Here is a 21,351-nt window from a genome sequence, read left to right on the forward strand (position 1 = left end):
GGCTTGCAATATAGAGGCACCCCAGTTTTTTGAAATTTGAAGAGAATGACTGTTGGCTTTACTGGATAATTCTAGTAGGCCATGTTGAAGATTATCTGCTGCCCTCACTATCCTTGTACCTATGGCTTTGTTTTTTTTAGCTTGGTCATGTATATCCACTCGATGGCCCATCACTAAGGCCCACTCTTACAAGGTTCAGGACTGACCCTCCCACTGAGGCAGCTTCATATGGAACCCCAACCCCCCATGTATATGTGTGTGTGTGTGTGCAACCCTACTGCCACAAGTCACATGATTCCAGAACTGAAATGTAACTTCTTGTGACTCACATGAGATCCAACTGAGAAACCACTCATGGGTGGCACTTTATGGGAGATAATGGCAACTTGCATCAAACATGTGACTTCACTGAGCTTAACAGGCAACATGGACGGGATGGGCCCCAACAATGTACTAACTCTGACACTCCTGCTCTTATCGTATGATGAGTAGGATGCCCTACAGCAGGGATCACCAACCTTTTGAACCCATGTGCAACATTCAGAAGTAAAAGGAGTTGGGGAGCAACACTAGCATGAAAAATGTTCTTGGGGTGCCAAATGAGTGCTTTGATTAGCCATTTGGTATCCCCTATGTGGATTGTCAACCTACATTGAGGCTCTGTTTCGCAGTACACCTGCTAGTTTTATACAACCAAAACTTTCCTCCAAACCTGGAATTCAAACATAAGCATCTGCTTTGAGGCCACTGGGAGCAACATCCAAGGGGTTGGAGAGCAACATGTTACTCACGAGCTACTGGTTGGGGATCACTGCCCTACAGCCACAGGAAAGCACTGAAAGTCTCTGACCCAGTTAGTCAGACAATCATATACAACTGTCATGTGTTCGTGTGGCCCTAAGGAACATAGAACAAGGAAAATCTGTCAACTTCCTCCCCCCCCCCGATATTTGAGGTCTGTGGTCCTTATGATAACTTCTCTGGAGCCAATGAAAGTTGCAATTTGCAGGTAGTGAAAAAAAAATCCCTCTACCCCCTGCCTAGGAGATCCTTCCTTGTCTTCCCAAAATGATTGGGGGTTATGCAGGAACACAGCAAAGGAGTCTGTTTTGTTAGTTCATAACAACCAATCAGCAGGCATTTAGTAATAAACTAGTGCAATAAGGAAGATAAAAGCAGAAATATGATTGGTTGCTATCCATTAATGCCGTATTTGCTATATCTATGGGACCCTCTTGCCTCTATAATAAACCCAGGGCAAGAGGTGCCCCCTGTCTTTTCTCTGCAATGTGTCAATCAACTCAGCCCATGTGCAAGGTTATGTTGTAAATGGGCCTTATTATGGTCCAGCAGAGTGACCCAAAAAATCCCAATCAGATATTTGCAGTGTAGTTCTGATTGGTTGTTCATGAAGATTGGACTGTGTGAAGGAACTGCCCTTCACTAATGAGAAGAAGAAGGTGCAACCACTCGAAGTTTAGTTTAATACTAACAATAATAATAATGTCTGTAATACAGAGGTCAATATTGGTTCCTCCTGGTCACACGTGCAAGGAATTAGCTTGTATAAATACATTAATATGTCTCTTGTCATGAGTATGGTATAGCAGCAAGTCTTCTCCCAATATCAGCCAGCCTTCCCACTGGCTACCACCGAGGTGCCACCTTTCCATTCCAGTGGGTAACACCAAGCTGAGGCATCCTTCCATCCCAATGGCTACTACCAAGGTGACATTTTTCCATCCAAGTTTGAAACAACAAGGTGGAACATTCTTTCAAAGCTTTAAGCTTGAGGCACCTTCCATGCTAGTGGCTACCACCAAGGTGAAACATCTTTCCATCACAGCATCTACCAACAAGCTGAGGAGCTATCACATCAATGAACCATTTTTCCATCTCCAGGAGGCAAACCAATGAGGCGTATAATGATTGCTGGGGTAAGCATAGCAGTGCCCTCCATTCATTCCATCACTTTGCCTAGCAAACATCAAGTCCCTCTATCCCTGCTCCTACTAACGGCCACTCACAGGTTGGTCTCAGGTTTGCTACTCACAATGAGACGATGGGAGTTTGGGGAGATGAAGGTCTCACTCAGTTTCAGAAACGGGATCCCACAAACAGTCACCAGCAGCTGAGTGTCAGAGCACTGGAGGCAGAAAGTCAGATCAGATCTAAGGGGACTTGTGACTGATTCTTCACTCACCAGTGTCCAGACTCCATAAGGGTTGCTGGGGTATTGAACAGGAGGGCCAGGGTGCAAATACTGCTCCAGAAAGGCCTGACAGAAAGAAAAGGGGGTCAGTATGAGTATGTATTTACCACTGTACGGGACAGTTTTCCATCTCTGATGCCCGGGCACTTTACCTGGGGTGACATTCGATGGGTCAAACACAGTGTGAGATGCTGGATTATCTCCTCCATGCTGTGCAGGTGAGCTTGCTGGGTGGAGCGCAGGTAGCGCTGTAGGCTCTGGGCAATTAGTGGGAATATGCTCTGGGCCGCTTCCCGTGGATGTAAAGTGTTGGGCAATTTCCATTCTTCGTCCTGTTGCACCAAGCGCTTCAGCTGAGAGAAGGCATCATGCACCGACATCACCAGCCTGTGGGCACAGACACAAGCAGTCACTCATTAGTAGCTTTGCATTGCGACTACCCCAGGCACTAGCCCACTCTCTCACTTACCCACTCTCTCATTTACCTGCCCTATCATGTACCTGCTATCTCTCTCTCTCCACTACCCTAGACTCTTCCCCACTCTCTCACTTACCCGCTCTCTCATTTACCTGCTCTCTCATTAACCTGCTCTCTCTCCACTACCCTAGACTCTTCCCCACTCTCTCACTTACCCGCTCTCTCACTTACCCGCTCTCTCATTTACCTGCTCTCTCATTAACCTGCTCTCTCTCTCTCCACTACCCTAGACTCTTCCCCACTCTCTCACTTACCCGCTCTCTCACTTACTCGCTCTCTCATTTACCTGCTCTCTCATTAACCTGCTCTCTCCACTACCCTAGACTCTTCCCCACTCTCTCACTTACCCGCTCTCTCACTTACCCGCTCTCTCATTTACCTGCTCTCTCTCCACTACCCTAGACTCTTACCCACTCTCTCATTTACCCACTCTCACTTACCCGCTCTCTCATTTACCTGCTCTCTCATTTACCTGCTCTCTTTCTCTCCACTACCCTAGACTCTTCCCCATTCTCTCACTTACCCGCTCTCTCACTTACCCGCTCTCTCACTTACCCGCTCTCTCATTTACCTGCTCTCTCATTTACCTGCTCTCTCTCTCTCTCCACTACCCTAGACTCTTACCCACTCTCTCATTTACCCACTTTCACTTACACGCTCTCTCACTTACCCGCTCTCTCATTTACCTGCTCTCTCATTTACCCGCTTTGTCATTTACCTGCTCTCTCTCTCTCTCAACTACCTTAGGCTCTTAACCACCCTCTCACTTACCCGTTTTCTCATTTACCCACTCTCTCTCTCCACTACCCCAAGCTCTTACTCACTCTCTCACTTACCCGCTCTCTCAGTTACCCTCTCCTCTAGTTTCTGGCTCTTTTCCTTTCTTCCCCAGCTCTCTGTTCTGCTCTTTCCCCATTGATATCCCCTGAGCCCTATTCTTCCTATCACACTTGGTGTCTGTAGCCTGTTCTGCTTCTGCAGCCAAACTTATGTGCACATACAGCGAGGCCAGTGCTTGTCTGGGCACGTCCGTGCGTCTGAGTGTCATGAGGCCTGTCCTGTCTAGTGATTGCTGTTGCTGTGTTTGATTGAGAGCTGGAGCTCTACGGTCTTGAGATGAGGACTCAGGAATGGATCTACTGTATCTAATGTATTTAATGTCTACTATATCTAATGTATCTACTGTATATAATTGTATGGGCTTCCCTGCCCTCTGTATTAGCAAATGATGCATCTAGATATCTATGTATTAAATTATATATTTATATAAACAGTGAGCAAACAGGTTCTTCTCACCTGGCTTTGCGCCTCCGGACTTTCCGTGCATGTTCTGCCTCTTCATAATATCTCTCTTTGTAATTGGTCGATGTTGAGATCAGAGTCTGTGATTGGCTGACTGTGCTGCTATTGGGACCTGGAGAGAAGTTTAAGACTTTATTATTATTATTATGTTTATTTAGCTATCATGGGCCCAGCAGACATGAATAACTCTGTAATATAGTAGTATCCAGCCAGGTTCAGGTTCTGCTGATCTGAGAAGTTCCTGGTACTTACACTTGCCTGCAGAATTATTTATATACACAATATGTATATTTCATCATTGCTTGTGTTTATTTTCATTTGTTTCCTCTGTATAAACCACTGTATCCAGCTCTTACACATCTAATTGTCCCACTCACCATCCACACTGTACACTTGGTGGTGGTTGTTGTGCCGGGTTCGCTTTCTGACCACAGGAGGATCGGGGCGAAACACAGGGAAGTCCTTGTAGTAATTCTCCAATACAAACAGGGCGGCTCTCTGTATACTGCACACAGAAGGCACCAGTTACATAGATACACTACTTCACTCCACATTGGAAATCACAACTCTGCCCCTTGTTTTAGTTTCTGCTTATTCTTCTTATTTCCTAATTTCTCAGAAAACATTTCTTTCCTTCTCCTCCTTTCCTACTACTCCTTGTTGCATGGTCTTTGTTTCTACCCTACAACATGTCTAAAACCTCTCACTTCTACTTTTCCACTTTTTGTTTCTGCTCCACCAAAATATCCAACTTCTCCCCCTTTCCTACTCTCTTACTGATCCAACAAACAGTTCATCCGTCTTATCTTTTTGTGCTCAAACACCCACTTCTGTTCCTTTCCTTCTGACACCCTCTCATCCAACCTACATTCCATTTCTTCTCGCTATGTTTCTTCTCTCACTTTTCTTTTCCTTTCCTATTTATTCTTTCCGATCCATTTCATATTCATTCTTCTCCTCCATTCCTACTCTTTTCCTGAACAGTCAATTTTTCTCATCCATTGTTTAGTCCAACAAACCACTTTTTATCTTCCTTTCCTACTCAGTTTCTGATTTAAAATACATTCCTTTCTGCTCAAAGTTCTCATCCTATTTTACTCGTGTCTACTCCACCAAACATCCCACTTCTTGTCCTTTATTTCTACACTTAGCTTCTTTTCCAACAATCACCCTGTTTGTCTACAACTTTTATACTTTCTTTACTCAACATCTTACTTCTTTCTTTTCCACTTTTTGTATTTGCTGTATAAAAACACCCCAGTTCTCTTCCAGTGAGCTTTCTTCTCATTATTTTCTACTTCAACAAATATCCGACTTCTCTTTTCTACAACAAACGTCCCCCTTTTTATCTTTCTTTACCAGTTGGAGAAGGAAAGAATGTTGGAGCAGAAACAAATATCTTTTTGTCGTTACTACTAATTGTATCTGATACAGTTAAAATTACATTTGTCCCTATCCTTTTCACATTTTGTTACAACAATCATCCCATTCCTTCTCCACCATTTATACTTCTTGTTTCTACTCAACCAAACATTGCACTTCTTCTTTTCCAGTTCTTGTTTCTGCTCCACTAATCATCCCACTTCTTTTTTCTCCACTCACTGTTCTTTCTTTCTTTAATTTCGTTTACAAATGCCTACCTGCAGCAGACCAATATCTATCTTGTTATAATGTTCCCCACCTCTTATTAACCAAAGGAACATGACTGTTCTGCCCAGTGAATAATTCTCCCCAGAGTCACCTGAACCACCATTAACATGAATAACAGATCCATCCACCATAATATAAAGCATGTGTATGCCACAAGCTCCTCCATAGTCAATCTCATGTGAGTACAGATCAGCCAGGCAACTCAAACCTTTTCTCACCTAGTTTCTCACCTTGGTCCTTCCTACACATACCTGAGGGTTCCAAGGCTGTAAAATCGCATCTCTCCATCACTGCTCCGCATGACCTTCAGGTAGAAGAAGGGTTGCAACTGGCGGAGCTCAAGCAAAATGAGAGCAAGGTAATGAATGAAAATAAGAGCATCCACCAATGAGACTGCATATTCCACCACTCCAAGGAGATTCTTCTCCTGTGGGCCCAGGACCCTCACACCATAGAAGAGCCAGTAAGAGGAGAGGAAGAAGAAGAGCAAGACTATTAGAAGAGCATGGAATTCAACTAGTCGAGGAAGATCACAACGTGGAGGACGGAGAAAAACAGCCCAGCTAGCCAAAAAAAGAAGAAGCAGCTTAAAGGCCAAAGAAATATAAAGCCCCTCACAGACTACACCACAGGGTTCCAGCTGAGACCCCCAAAAAACTTGGGGGAGCACAATAAAAGCTGGTGGGGTAAGGATAGCAAAAAGTCCAAGAGCACAGCTCAAGTAAAATCCAATCATAATCCAGGTATTAGGCTTAACAGTGTCCGGGATCCTAGAGGTTCCAACTGGGGCCAAGTCCTCGAATGATGCACTACGCTCTGATGTGACCGCTGTGGTGGTCTCACCCCAACGATCATCCTACAAAAAGGGTTTGTAGGTGGAAAGTTATTTCTCAGTGAATGTCAAAGTTATAAAATAGGGCAAATTAGAGAGGAATGTGTAAGACATTTTAGGGATGACAGACCAATAGGTGGAAGGTTATTTGGAGAATAGGTGGAGTTATAGGAAAGGTGATTGTTCTTTGGACACCAGAGAAGGCGCCATTTGCACCTTTGTCTCACCTGTCCCTCCTCATCCTCCTCTCCGCGCCCCGAATCCTCACCCAGCAGGGGCTGTCCAACCGTAACATTAACTGATTTTTGTCCATCGTGACGTCTCTCTCTGCAAGTTAAAAAGGGTCAGTCTGTTGGTTGAGTAAAAAGGGGTCAGTCCTTAAAAGGGATCTTTAGGTAAAAGAGGCTCTTGGAAAGTACAGCCAAATTCCAGATCAATTTGTCTCCACCACAATCGCTTGACCAAAACCTACTGTAGGACCCCTTGTAGCCCAATCAATTGTAGTTCCTTAACCCCCTTCACTGTTATTGTCATAGTTTCCACCTTTCTCCTCTATTGACCATATCCCTGCTGTTTATATCAACCACCGAGGCCCCACTGTTAATAAAGCAATTGCAGGCAATTTGGCAAAATTCCTGTAAAATGAAGCTCACACCTAGACGTTCATCAGACACAATTGCACTGAAACCCTCCCGAGCAGGTGTCAGTGGCCCCTCAGGCTACTAAACATTTGGCCTATTTCATGGACATTCCCTATTTCTATGAGAACAAAGAGACTAAATAGATGGAATAATAAATTATAGTCTGTAAAGAGACTAGGAAAATAGAGGTTGAGTGAGGGGAGGAAGAATAATAGTACTGAGAGTGGGCCCCTTGTCTAAGATTAATTGGTGGGTCCCTGGTCTAAGGTTATTGGGTGGGCCCCGGGTGTCCCAGTCCAACACTGCTCACGAGTGTGGTCATTTGCAGTATTTGTTGTTAGAGTTGTGTGATGTGACTATTGACACAAAGCCTGGGTGAACCCTGGAGATACTGCTTGGTCCAGAGGTGGAAGTAGCTCCAAGGTTCCCCTGAGTCTATAAGTACAAGTGCATTTGATTTGGGATGGGAGGCAGGTGTGAGTGGTGCCGAGTACAACTATAGGGAAGTGCAAAGATCACATTTTGAAACAAAAAATGAATAGACTTTTCTGCGCAACTGACTGCTGAGAAGTAAATGCGATTGTGGTCAGAAATGACCCCTAATATTTTCCATGAAACCTCATCATCTCTTACTCTGACTGCTGAAACCTTTTGCCATCCAGCCCCAGTACCAGCCCTAGTACAAACCAACCAATACTAGTACCAACCCTAGTACCAGCCCCAATACAAACCAACCAATATCAGTACCAACCCTAGTACCAGCCCCAATACAAACCAACCAATACCAGTACCAGCCCCAGTACAAACCAACCAGTACCAGCCCTAGTACTAGTCCCAGTAAAAACCAACCAGTACCAGCCCCAGTACAAACCAACCAATACCAGTACCAGCCCTAGTACCAGCCCCAGTAAAAACCAACTAATACCAGTTCCAGCCCCAGTACAAACCAACCAATACCAGTACCAGCCCCAGTTCAAACCAACCAATACCAGTACCAGCCCTAGTACCAGCCCCAGTACAAACCAACCAGTACCAGCCCCACTACAAACCAACCAGTACCAGTACCAGCCCCAGTACAAACCAACCAATACCAGTACCAGCCCCAGTACAAACCAACCAATACCAGTACCAGCCCTAGTACCAGCCCCAGATCAAACCAACCAATACCAGTACCAGCCCTAGTACCAGCCCCAGTACAAACCAACCAATACCAGTAACAGCCCAAGTACAAACCAACCAATCCCAGGATGCTGGTCCCTTCACTGGCTCCCACTATCAATGACCTGCAAATTTCTGTACAGCCTCAACCAAAGCCTCCACTCTACAGCAATGGCCTCCTAGAGGTCTCATAACATCTTCTCAATACGACCCACAAACCTTGTCTTGGAAAGCAGCTTTCCCATAGAATTCCACCCCCTAGATCCATTTTCCCCATATTTATTCTACAACACAATATTCCCAATTTCTATTAATAAGTATGATATTGGACATCATCAACTTCCCTCCTCAGGCCAAACACCCCTCATCTCCAGGTAATTCAACATCTTCACCCCATAAACCATCTGTCTCCCCCATAACATCTCTGCATTTGCGTCTGCCCCTTCCATGGAATTCCACTTTCTACAGGATCCTGCAAGATCAATCCCAAGGTCTCTGTAACTATTCTGAGGTATAACCACCAGGCTGACTCTTCATCTTGCTTCACACGTGGGACCCTCAGCTTGAGCACCCTGCTGAACTATAGCTCCCAAATGGGTGCTCTAATGTTAGTACTCTGGTACCTCTGCTGGCGACCCCGAGAGTGATGTGAATATCCCGAGTGGTTGGATTCCGTGTCCATATCTGTAGGGAAATAACAGGACAAGCAGCAGGTGAGGCACATGATAATCATAAGTCATGTGACAGAAATGACATCACTAAACCCGATTATAACTGAACATCACTGTTTATATAGTGAATAAACCCCCTCTTGTAAAATATAAGGATATTATAAGTCACAGAGGAGTTTCATGATCATCTAAAAGGCCAGTGTTTTTATACAGGTCATGAAACTCAGAGGTAACTTCTAATATCCTCATATTTTATAGCAGGGGAAACTTTATTTATTATAATACACAAGTTTCAGTGAGTCATTGAACTCCTCTGCGACTTATAATATCCTTATGTTTTACAATAGGGGGTACTTTATTTACTATATATCTCACTGGATATTTGTGGCTCGTCTATTATACCATTATATATAGAGTGGGGATATCGCTATGTAGGGAGAGATACACAGTACCATTATACAGAGAGGGAAGATTGGTATTGGGGGAGAGATACTCAGTACTGTTATACAGAGCGGGGAGATCAGTATCATAGAGAGAGCAGGGGGTCATTAGCATATGGATTGTCAGTATAATGAAGAGGATCCCACTCTAACACCAGTATAACAAGAAATCCCTAGCAGCCCTGTTGTAATAAGGAGAACCTTCTAATACCCCCAAGGAAACATAATAAGGAATTCTTCCCAATACCTGGTACAGTCCAATCTGACACATAGGTAACCCCCATCCCAATATAATAAAGGGGTTGTTCACCTTTAAATTAACTGTTAGTAGGATGTAGAGAGGGATATTCTGAGACAATTTGGTTTTCATTTTTTATTATTTGTGGTTTTTGACTTATTTAGCTTTTTATTCAGCAGCTCTCCAGTTTGTAATTTCAGCCATCTGGTTGCTAGGGTAACAGATTCCCCTAGCAACCATGCATTGATTTGAATAAGAGACTGGAATATGAATAGGGGAGAGTCTGAATAGAAAGATGAGGAATAAAAAGTAACAATAACAATATATTTGTAGCCTTACAGAGCATTTGTTTTTTTTAATGGGGTCAGTGACCCCCGTTTGAAGGCTGGAAAGAGTCAGAAGAAGAAGGTAAATTATTCAAAAATGATAATGAATTGGTCTTCACAAATAATGAAGACTAAGAGAAAAGTTGTTTAGAATTAGCCGTTCTATAACATACTACAAGTTAACTTAAAGGTGAACCTCCCCTATAAGGAATTCCCCCCAGTGTCCGGCACAAACCAAAATACAAATGAATTCTTCTAAAACAAAACTTAATCAAACCTATGAATAACCCCCACCCTAATATAGTAAGGAGTCTAAGGGCTTGTACTGACGAGCATATTGTCATGCGGTCAGTTATAAAGTATTGCAGCACAGGGAGTAACACAATGTATTCTTGCTAAGAGCCTGCACTCACTCACACTCACATACACACATACTCACACTCACTGAGTCAGTGGCATGTAATGCAGGTGCAAGAGAACATGATGTGCAGGGAACGCAGAGTGAAATGCTGGTCAGTATGAGCCCTAATCCAGTAGTAAGGATTCCCTCTCAGTAGCCAGTAATGTACAGGTAACCCCCACCCCAGTACAATAAGGAATGTCTGATTCAGGAATGCAGGTGCCCCCCCTCCCCCATATAGGTAAATGCAGAGCAGCCCCCACACACACTCATTGTATCATATTGTACAGCACAAATACTATATATACTGCGTGGAGATACTCAGCACTGCTCTACAGGGGTCTCCCTAACCCTTACCTGGTTACTAGTCACCCCCCTATCCTGCAGCCTCAATGATGATCCCTCTGTGCTGAGCAAAGACTCCCTGCAACTCACCTAACTCGCCCGGCCGCACCTCCCCCCCCTCCAGGGGTGCGTCTCTCCCTCCCACATTCCCTGGCAACCGACCTACAACCTCAATCACTGACACGGACCAGCACCCCCCTCTCTCCTATTGTACACTAACTGGATAATGTACCCCCTATTGTAAATGATAAGGATATTAGAAGTCACTGAGGGGTTGTTCTGTGACCATATAAAGGCACAAGGCTGCAGGCTGAGTTATACAGGGAACTCTGAGTATCACTCATGTATTATAAGGGATAATGTACCCCCTACTGTAAATGATAAGGATATTAGAAGTCACTGAGGGGTTGTTCTGTGACCATATAAAGGCACAAGGCTGCAGGCTGAATTATACAGGGAACTCTGAGTATCACTCATGTATTATAAGGGATAATGTACCCCCTACTGTAAATGATAAGGATATTAGAAGTCACTGAGGGGTTGTTCTGTGACCATATAAAGGCACAAGGCTGCAGGCTGAGTTATACAGGGAACTCTGAGTATCACTCATGTATTATAAGGGATAATGTACCCCCTACTGTAAATGATAAGGATATTAGAAGTCCCTGAGGGTTGTTCTGTGACCATATAAAGGCACAAGGCTACAGGCTGAGTTATACAGGGAACTCTGAGTATCACTCATGTATTATAAGGGATAATGTACCCCCTACTGTAAATGATAAGGATATTAGAAGTCACTGAGGGGTTGTTCTGTGACCATATAAAGGCACAAGGCTGCAGGCTGAGTTATACAGGGAACTCTGAGTATCACTCATGTATTATAAGGGATAATGTACCCCCTACTGTAAATGATAAGGATATTAGAAGTCACTGAGGGGTTGTTCTGTGACCATATAAAGACACAAGGCTGCAGGCTGAGTTATACAGGGAACTCTGAGTATCACTCATGTATTATAAGGGATAATGTACCCCCTACTGTAAATGATAAGGATATTAGAAGTCACTGAGGGGTTGTTCTGTGACCATATAAAGGCACAAGGCTGCAGGCTGAGTTATACAGGGAACTCTGAGTATCGCTCATGTATTATAAGGGATAATGTACCCCCTACTGTAAATGATAAGGATATTAGAAGTCACTGAGGGGTTGTTCTGTGACCATATAAAGGCACAAGGCTGCAGGCTGAGTTATACAGGGAACTCTGAGTATCACTCATGTATTATAAGGGATAATGTACCCCCTACTGTAAATGATAAGGATATTAGAAGTCACTGAGGGGTTGTTCTGTGACCATATAAAGGCACAAGGCTGCAGGCTGAGTTATACAGGGAACTCTGAGTATCACTCATGTATTATAAGGGATAATGTACCCCCTACTGTAAATGATAAGGATATTAGAAGTCACTGAGGGGTTATATGACCATATAAAGACACAAGGCTGCAGGCTGAGTTATACAGGGAACTCTGAGTATCACTCATGTATTATAAGGGATAATGTACCCCCTACTGTAAATGATAAGGTTATTGGATGTAAATGGCAGAAGGCTGCAGAATGAGTTAATGTAAAGGCAGGTAAGTAGCCAGTGTGTGACAGGGAGATTAGATTGTAAGCTCACTGGGGCAGGGGCTGATGGGAATGATGTAGAGTGAGTGTATAAATGTGTTGAGTGAATGTTGGGGTGAGACTCAGTAGATTTTACACTGGGGGTTGAGGCTGAGGGATTGGGGTGAGACAGACTATTTGGTGGATGAGGAGTTGGCGCTTCATTCAGTCCCATCCCTGTGAATTCACTGACACTGACGTATTTCAATAACAAAACACACACACACACATATATACATATATATTGAGTCTCTAAACACGTCACTGAGTGTAATAATAAAAGAAATAATCAAGTAACACAGATTTAACTCCCTGCTGCAGCCTGAGCTGATCTCTAAGTCGCCCTGTATGTCAGGCAATAGGAATTAACATCCAGCAGCTTCAGTCCCATAGAAACTGAGCAAAAACAGCAGCAGTGGCTCATGGGAAGTGTAGTCCAACAGGATTCGGCTGTAGCAACAAGAAAATAGAATGTTTCACTAGAGAAATAAACTTCTATTTACTTGTGGGACTTGTTTCTGGTGCAGGAGGGGATTGTGGGAGTTGTAGTTAAGGCAAAGCCGCGGGTCCCACCCCCCGTGATTCATTAGAGAAAGTCCAGCGTCACGTGACCCAAGGGCCCTAAATATCCAAAGCGGCTCAGTCCGACCCTCCGACCCCTAATAGAAGTGACACCGCCAAATCCCTCACACAAGTCCCTTCCCGGCAGCCTCTGCGCGCACCGCTGAAAGCGTCTAATAGGGGCAGGGCAAAGAGCAGATCGCCGAGCGCATCGATGTGCGTCAGATATGATTGTGCGGCCATGTTGGAAATCCTGCTGATTGGCTTCTTCCTGCCCCCGGTGCTGAGTGAGGGGGGCGCCGCCGGGGGTAAGTACAGACTCCTGGGGACATTGTAACACTGACTATAAACTACTGGGGAGTCTTCTCCTGCAATTCTACATCAGTCCCACACACTGGGGAATATACACATTATTATATGGCTAAAGAGCTTACACTCTAATGCAGCAGCTTCTTCTGCAGCACTGGGACACACTCCTGTATCTGACTGAGAATAGAGGGGCCTGTGGGGGGACAGAGGGGCCTGTGGGGGGACAGAGGGGCCTGTGGGGGACAGAGGGGCCTGTGGGGGACAGAGGGGCCTGTGGGGGGAACAGAGGGGCCTGTGGGGAACAGAGGGGCTTGTGGGGGACAGAGGGGCTTGTGGGGGACAGAGGGGCTTGTGGGGGAAACAGAGGGGCCTGTGGGGAACAGAGGGGCCTGTGGGGGGAACAGAGGGGCTTGTGGGGGACAGAGGGGCTTGTGGGGGACAGAGGGGCTTGTGGGGGAAACAGAGGGGCCTGTGGGGAACAGAGGGGCCTGTGGGGAACAGAGGGGCCTGTGGGGAACAGAGGGGCCTGTGGGGGGAACAGAGGGGCTTGTGGGGGGACAGAGGGGCTTGTGGGGGGAACAGAGGGGCCTGTGGGGGGAACAGAGGGGCTTGTGGGGGGACAGAGGGGCCTGTGGGGGGAACAGAGGGGCTTGTGGGGGACAGAGGAAATATATAATTGATATGACATTTCTCCTCACAACTTGTGTCTGTGTGTGTGTGACACCATCTGTTCCCCCTCCGTAGACTCTCGCTGGCTCCAGTATCTGAATCAAATCCACACGGCTGTGCAGAGACACTCGCCCCCCGATAGTCACAATGGGACCTGTTACTATAGGTAACGTAACTACCCCCCCCCCCCTTCTCCCCATCTCATTCCCAGTCTCTAACTCAATTTGGATTGTGGTCTCTCCTCATTGGTTCCCCTATAGGGTTCTGCAAGAAGACCTGGAGCCATTTAGATCCGGTATCTCTCAGGACCTGATGCAGAATGCTCTTAATCGAAAACTGGGGACCCATTATCAGATCATTAACCATCGGCTGTACAGAGAGGAGGAGTGCATGTTTCCAGCACGGTACATCTGGGGGGGCATGAAGACCACTATAGGCACCAAAACAGTGTTCTCTACCATAGAACTCGTTCCTTGTGCTCTAGAACATTCTCTGTACAATCATGGGACCAGGAAGTGCTCTAGAACCTTCTCAGCAGGGAGATCTGGAGGTTCAGTCCATTGTGTGATATTACAGGATGGAAATAGGAATTACAGTGCGATGTTTCCATAGTGACAGTACAGCTAGAGAAATCTGGACTGAATTTGTGTTCCTATAAAGGGGGTCTTAGCCCAGGGAACACTATCTCCCATTGTTTCCTCTGATCTATATTCACAGCAAAATTATAGAACCTGCTCCCACACAGTATGGCAGCTCCTCCCTCCATGTCTGTTTCTCCTTCTCCTGTAGGTGCAGTGGAGTGGAACATTTTCTGCTGGAGCTGCTCCCTAATCTCCCAGACATGGAGCTGGTCATTAATGTGCGAGACTATCCCCAGGTCCCTCGCTGGATGAGTCCTGTGATCCCCATCTTCTCCTTCAGTAAGGTGGGACAGACATAAGGACGTACTAGAGGGTGGGGGACAGAGCTGCTCATATGAATTTACATAGTAACACTGAACTATAAATAAAGTTCTGGGAGGGTCGAGCCACAGACAGATGTAACATTTCGAGTGATTTATGAGCATTTCTTTGTCGTAGACATCAGATTATAATGACATCATGTATCCAGCCTGGACATTTTGGGAAGGGGGACCTGCAGTCTGGCCCATTTACCCCACTGGACTGGGACGCTGGGACCTTATGAGGGAAGATCTGAAGAAGTGAGTGCCAGCTCTGTGGCTCCATATGTAATATACACTGTATATGGGCCTGGTGCATTGTACTAAATGAAACTTGGTGGGGTCCAATGGGCTGTGCTATAAAATGACAGGATGGAGGTGCATCTTGTAGGAAGACTCATTCAATGTAATAATGACAGATTTATGGGGTGGGAGAAGGACAGTCAAATATTTATATATTTTGTTACTTTATGTACTTATGTGCAAAACCAGAGCCTGATACTGAGAAGTCCTGTCTCTGCAGGGCGGCCGATCTCTGGCCCTGGGAGAAGAAAATTTCCAAAGGATATTTCAGAGGCTCCAGGTAAGTCACTGGGAATAAAAGTCTTGGGGGCAGCAGGACTAAATGTTGCCATTAAAAGCATTTTTCTGATCAGGTTATTGCCCCCACCGCTGCTGGCCTGTTAATCAGCCTCTAACTGGAATCTTTGTTAGTTGAGCCCTTGGGAGCTGCCATATTGCAAAGCCACAACCTAAGGAGCACCGGGGACACATTCTCCTGTACTTGTTATCCCCAGTGCTTGAGTTTATGTGCGCAGGGAGTATGTGCTCACAAGGGCACCAGCGGCCTAGGGACACCCAAGCCTAAAATCTGGGCCTGGGAACAACAACAACAGCAGCAGAAAGGCCAGTGATGCAGGAAAGAGATCGACATGATTAGACTTCATTTGGCCGTTTAGCAACGGTTTTTATTAGGCCAATGTACCTGGTCTAGGGCAGGCGGGTAAAGGCTCGGGAACAGGTGAAGGCTCTGGATAGGGTTGCCACCTTTAGTGAAAAAAATAACTGGCCTGTGGGGGGCTGGTACAAAAAGGAGGCGGTCCATGATGCAAAAAGGGGTGGGGCTACACAGTGTGCCGCACAAAGGGGCAGAGCAACATTGCGGCAATGTGAAGAACACTACAAAAAGTTAAGTTCTGCGCAAATGGGGGCAGGCCGAGAGCTTTTTTTTTTAAAGGATATTACAAATTACCGGCAACTGCATTGCCGGTAATCTGTAATACTGGCCTTGGCAGGTGTTTTACCGGCCGGGTGGCAACCCTAGCTCGGGAACAGGTGAAGTCTTAAAGGACCAGTAACATCAATTTTTTTTTTAATATACAACGGAAAAAAACACAAAGACAAATGAAACTTTGAAATCACTATGTCTGTATTAAGAAATAACTTACCGAAACTCTGCTTGCGCTCCTCTTCAGAAAAGGTGACAGGGCGATGATCCATCGTGCGGCACTCGATTTATCCTCTCTGGCTATAGGCAGGGAGGAGAAATTAAGCGCCGCACGATGGATCTCTGGATCGACTTTTCTAAAGAGGAGCGCAAGCGGAGTTTCGGTAAGTTATTTCTTAGTGATTTCAAAGTGTCATTTGTCTTTGTGGTTTTTTTTTTTTTGTTGTATATTAACGATTTTTTTTAAGAACAGGTGACTGCAGAACAATGAGAGGGTCTTACAGGTGGGGGGCAGTGTCAGTGTGACCAGTGTGGTCTTCCCTGTCTTTAAGCTCCTCCTACCGTCTAACAAAAAGCACCTTATGAATATTGCCCAGGTAAAAGATATTGCCCAGGTAAGGGTTGTTCCAAGGGGTCACTCCTAAGCCCTTCTTTATAGTTGGCACAATTACTTCATTTACTGGTCACTCAGACTGTGGCACAAACATCAGCGCTTCTTTAACTGGGACACAACTGGGAAACCTTCATTCACAAGTGTCCCCTTATTACCCCCTGCCACTAGATGGCGCCTCCTCCATCCCTCCCACTCGTATAACTCCTCCCCCTCCTGTTAATTCTCCCACTGTAGGACCAGCCCTGAGAGGGACCCCTTGATCCTCCTGTCCCGGGAGAGCCCTGATCTGGTGGATGCAGAATATACCAAGAACCAGGCCTGGAAATCCGAGCGGGTGAGGCCGAGGGTGGGACTTGTATAGTTGGGTTTGTTCTGCTTACGAGGCATCTCATGAGATGGGACATAGAACTATAGACACATGACTACCCATTGCCTTGTGCCATTATTATACAATTTAGTGTCATCATATTAAATAGAGCCCATTCTCATACAAATCTAGAACATACATATAAATATCATTATTCAATACCTTATGATGACTAATTTAAAGTGACAGTGCCCCATACAATTTCATAGATACGTTTTCTTTAACAATAATACAATTCATCAGTGCGCGTCATAAAATACTAATACAATAAATCACTATACAAAAGTGACAATCACTAATTCATACTAAAGACGTGAGCATATCAATCCATTGATTTGTTCTATTTCATATCAGGGTCCCTAAATACAGTATCATATGCAGATAATCTCTGTAAAAGTAATAAATAAAAAAAAAAAACCAAAAACAGAATTTCATAACCCTTCCCTCTCTTCATTCAATCTATTGGGAGAAAGTGTATTTTACTTGTACGTCCATTTCAATTCACGTTGGTTTAGGAGCAATTGTCTGTCCCCCACCCTAGTTTGGAGTCATTATCCGTTTGATAAGAATGAGAGACATAGACAGTCAGTACCCAGGATACACTGTAGGCAGAAGAGCTTATATTCTACCCCTTTCTCCAACAGGACACTCTGGGGAGACCTCCAGCCAAAGAAGTTCCCCTGGTGGATCATTGTGGTTACAAGTGTGTGTTCTCCTAACGCTCCTCCTGCCGGACCCCCAGCTCTTCTCCTTCCCAAACTGTTACTCCTCCCCCTGCTCAATTCACAGGGACTTCTTTGGGATTCACTGTCTCTCACACTCTGCCTCTCACTCTCTGTCTCTCACTCTCTGTCTCTCACTCTCTGTCTCTCACACTCTGTCTCTCACACTCTGTCTCTCACACTCTGTCTCTCACACTCTGTCTCTCACACTCTGTCTCTCACACTCTGTCTCTCACACTCTGTCTCTCACACTCTGTCTCTCACACTCTGTCTCTCACACTCTGTCTCTCACACTCTGTCTCTCACACTCTGTCTCTCACACTCTGTCTCTCACACTCTGTCTCTCACACTCTGTCTCTCACACTCTGTCTCTCACACTCTGTCTCTCACACTCTGTCTCTCACACTCTGTCTCTCACACTCTGTCTCTCACACTCTGTCTCTCACACTCTGTCTCTCACACTCTGTCTCTCACACTCTGTCTCTCACACTCTGTCTCTCACACTCTGTCTCTCACACTCTGTCTCTCACACTCTGTCTCTCACACTCTGTCTCTCACACTCTGTCTCTCACACTCTGTCTCTCACACTCTGTCTCTCACACTCTGTCTCTCACACTCTGTCTCTCACACTCTGCCTCTCACTCTCTGCCTCTCACTCTCTGCCTCTCACTCTCTGCCTCTCACTCTCTGCCTCTCACTCTCTCTCTCTGCCTCTCACTCTCTGCCTCTCACTCTCTCTCTCTGCCTCTCACTCTCTCTCTCTGCCTCTCACTCTCTCTCTCTGCCTCTCACTCTCTCCCTCTGCCTCTCACTTGCTGTCTCTATTCTGGATTCTGGTGCAGTCGTTTTTGTGAATTGAAAGTCTGTCTCATTTGTTGTCTCATTCTGGCTGTTTCCTGGGGTAACATTAGTGAGCTCTGTTGCTCGCACTCTCCCCATTAGACAGACCAGTAGTGTCCCCTCCATATTGGTCAGACTGGTGTCTCTGTATCATCAGGTTCCTGTTCAATTTCCGGGGGGTGGCTGCCAGTTTCCGGCTCAAGCACCTGTTCCTGTGCGGGTCTCTGGTGTTCCACGTGGGGGACGATTGGCTGGAATTCTTTTACCATCGGCTGCAGCCGTGGCTCCATTATGTGCCGGTCAGTGCGGAGCTTGCGGATCTGAGGTAATGTCACTGATCTGCCCCCCATCAAATGTTCCCTCATTCACCCCCCCCATCTAATGCCCCCCCCCCTCTGTCACCCCCAGGGAGTTACTGCAGTTTGTGAATGAGAACGACGAGGAAGTGAAGAAGATTGCAGAAAGGTGATTGGGGGGGGGATGTGGGTGGGGGCTGTTTGCAACGATGTTCCTCCCCATTAATAATCATTTCTCCCCCCCCCCACAGGGGCCACAGGTTTATCAGAGATTTCCTGCGCATGGAGGACGTGTCCCAGTATTGGGGGTCACTGCTCCGCCAATATTCCCAGTTGCTCCAGTACCGAGTGCAGAAGAGGAAACACTACAGGGAGGTCACCGCTCCCCCCCCCCCACATACTGAACTTTGACCTGTACCCCCACAATTAGCTGCTGCCCCCTCACTACCTCAGCCGGGGCTTCTGTTACCTTCACCCGCCACTAACCTTACTGCATTGATCAGCCAGTCCTGCCCCCCCCGGGCAACTCTACCAACTGTCATGTGTCACTGGCAGGTCTGGGCTGAACTGGATTCTGGGGAGCAATTTCTGCAGTGGGGGGGGACTATTTGGGGAACTCGCCTCCCTCATACCCTCTGTACTACCCCGCTGCACCCCCAGAATAGACAGACGCACCTCAGGGGGGAGTGTGGGGCACTGGAAGCTCCGGATTTGTCAGAAGGAGGAAGAACCAGGTGGGGCCCCTTCATTACAAATAAAGGGATGTGATGTGTAACAGGGGGGGCAGGTAGCTGAGCTCTTCTCCCATTGGTTCATGTAAAATATTATGGGAGGTGCAGGGAATCCCATTTATTTGGAGGGGGGGGGATATCAGACTGCACAGGTTCAAGCATCTTCTACTGTTACAATACCCCCCCATGGCCCGCTTTGGGGGGGGGGGTCTCAATTTTGTGGTTGTGGGATCAAAACATTTTTACACTACCAGCAAATAAAACTTTTATACAAAATTATAACTGATCCTGTGGATTTTCACATTGTCTGACTGCAGAATTCTGGAATTTCTACATAAATCCATCGACTCCAAGGAACAGTAACAGCAAGAGCCATTCAAGCACAGGATACACAGTAGATAACAGATAAGTACTACTATAGTTTATATAAACAAGCTGCTGTGTAGCCATGGGGGCAGCCATTCAAGCACAGGATACACAGTAGATAACAGATAAGTACTACTATAGTTTATATAAACAAGCTGCTGTGTAGCCATGGGGGCAGCCATTCAAGCACAGGATACACAGTAGATAACAGATAAGTACTACTATAGTTTATATAAACAAGCTGCTGTGTAGCCATGGGGGCAGCCATTCAAGCACAGGATACACAGTAGATAACAGATAAGTACTACTATAGTTTATATAAACAAGCTGCTGTGTTGCCATGTGGGCAGCCATTCAAGTACAGGATACACAGTAGATAACAGATAAGTACTACTATAGTTTATATAAACAAGCTGCTGTGTAGTAAAGAAAGTAAAAATGGGATTTTATTTTTTTGCCTTTACATGCCCTTTAACTTGGGGTTGTCTCAGAATTCTGCTATAAAAGGGACCCCCACCCTTTGTCTTGGGACCATAAATGGATGTCAGGATCATCACTAGGTTATTGGGAACCTGAAGGTCTTGCAGAACTGTGTCTCTCTGTAAATGTATTGAGTTCAGTTATTATATATGTGTGTGTCAGTGTATTATTACTCACTAGCAGTTCATCAGAAGGTTTAATCATTGATCCTGCCTATTAGTATTCATATTGGTTATTCATGTTACTATAAATAATATAAATAGAGGGTTATTTCTTTATTAGAGACAAACAGTGGATTTCCCAAGTTCTCGGCCACTAGGGGGCAGTGTTGTGTCAGTTCTGTGGGTGAATACTTAGTAAAGCTTTTCCTGCAGTTTGAGCCCCAATTTCCCTGTTAGAATGAGATGAAGTTTTACTAAATAATGAACTGAAACAATAAACGAGATTACGGGATTAAAACCCCAGCATTGGATATAAACGAGTGTTAATGAAGCGGCTCATGGGCATTGGGTAAAACTCACATTCCAATAAAAAGCTGCAGCTTCGTTGGTTCAAGGGGAAAATAAAAGTGGGAAAGAGGCAAAACGATGTTTAATGTGAAAGTTCCAGAACCCACTGAACTGGCAGTGATTCCTGGGGGTCCAGAAACAGGGATGAAATATTTGGGTTTCTCTGTATGTAGAACATGTGCCAGTTGGAGAATCCCATTTATGTTTTTCTCTTTCTTTATCATCCACTGGATCATTTATTTCATTATTGTTTATATATTCACTTTATTATAATTCTGTTTGTTAATCGATTGAAAATGTGTCGACTATTTCAACATTTCTTATTCTATGTTCTTGTTCCTTTTGTTTTCAAATATCATACCTCCC

At 45.4% G+C, this 21,351-nt stretch overlaps 2 protein-coding genes across 7 annotated transcripts; one reads left to right on the forward strand and one right to left on the reverse strand.

Moving 5' to 3' along the window:
* Positions 1-1,465: 1,465 nt before the first annotated feature.
* On the reverse strand, positions 1,466-12,971 carry vangl1.L (VANGL planar cell polarity protein 1 L homeolog). 5 transcript variants are annotated; one of them, XM_041581117.1, is made up of 8 exons: positions 12,858-12,971; positions 8,897-8,957; positions 6,702-6,801; positions 5,894-6,498; positions 4,370-4,497; positions 3,987-4,104; positions 2,365-2,599; positions 1,466-2,278 (listed from the first exon to the last, which is right to left on the reverse strand). In XM_041581117.1, exons 2-8 carry the CDS (start codon positions 8,953-8,955, stop codon positions 2,024-2,026), a joined length of 1,500 nt encoding a protein of 499 aa, XP_041437051.1. In that variant the 5' UTR covers positions 8,956-8,957; positions 12,858-12,971; the 3' UTR covers positions 1,466-2,023.
* Positions 12,972-12,989: 18 nt separating this feature from the next.
* On the forward strand, positions 12,990-19,987 carry poglut1.L (protein O-glucosyltransferase 1 L homeolog). Of its 2 annotated transcripts, XM_041581372.1 has the most exons (11): positions 12,990-13,223; positions 13,969-14,059; positions 14,154-14,297; positions 14,683-14,818; positions 14,973-15,094; positions 15,357-15,416; positions 16,909-17,008; positions 17,686-17,744; positions 18,761-18,928; positions 19,012-19,068; positions 19,151-19,987. In XM_041581372.1, exons 1-11 carry the CDS (start codon positions 13,130-13,132, stop codon positions 19,308-19,310), a joined length of 1,191 nt encoding a protein of 396 aa, XP_041437306.1. In that variant the 5' UTR covers positions 12,990-13,129; the 3' UTR covers positions 19,311-19,987. The 2 variants fall into 2 exon arrangements, with proteins under 2 accessions (XP_041437306.1, XP_041437307.1); XM_041581373.1 differs by lacking the exon at positions 15,357-15,416.
* The last annotated feature ends 1,364 nt before the right edge of the window (positions 19,988-21,351 follow it).

The sequence above is a fragment of the Xenopus laevis genome, chromosome 2L (genome assembly GCF_017654675.1).
Source record: "Xenopus laevis strain J_2021 chromosome 2L, Xenopus_laevis_v10.1, whole genome shotgun sequence".
Classification (NCBI taxonomy): Eukaryota; Metazoa; Chordata; class Amphibia; order Anura; family Pipidae; genus Xenopus; species Xenopus laevis.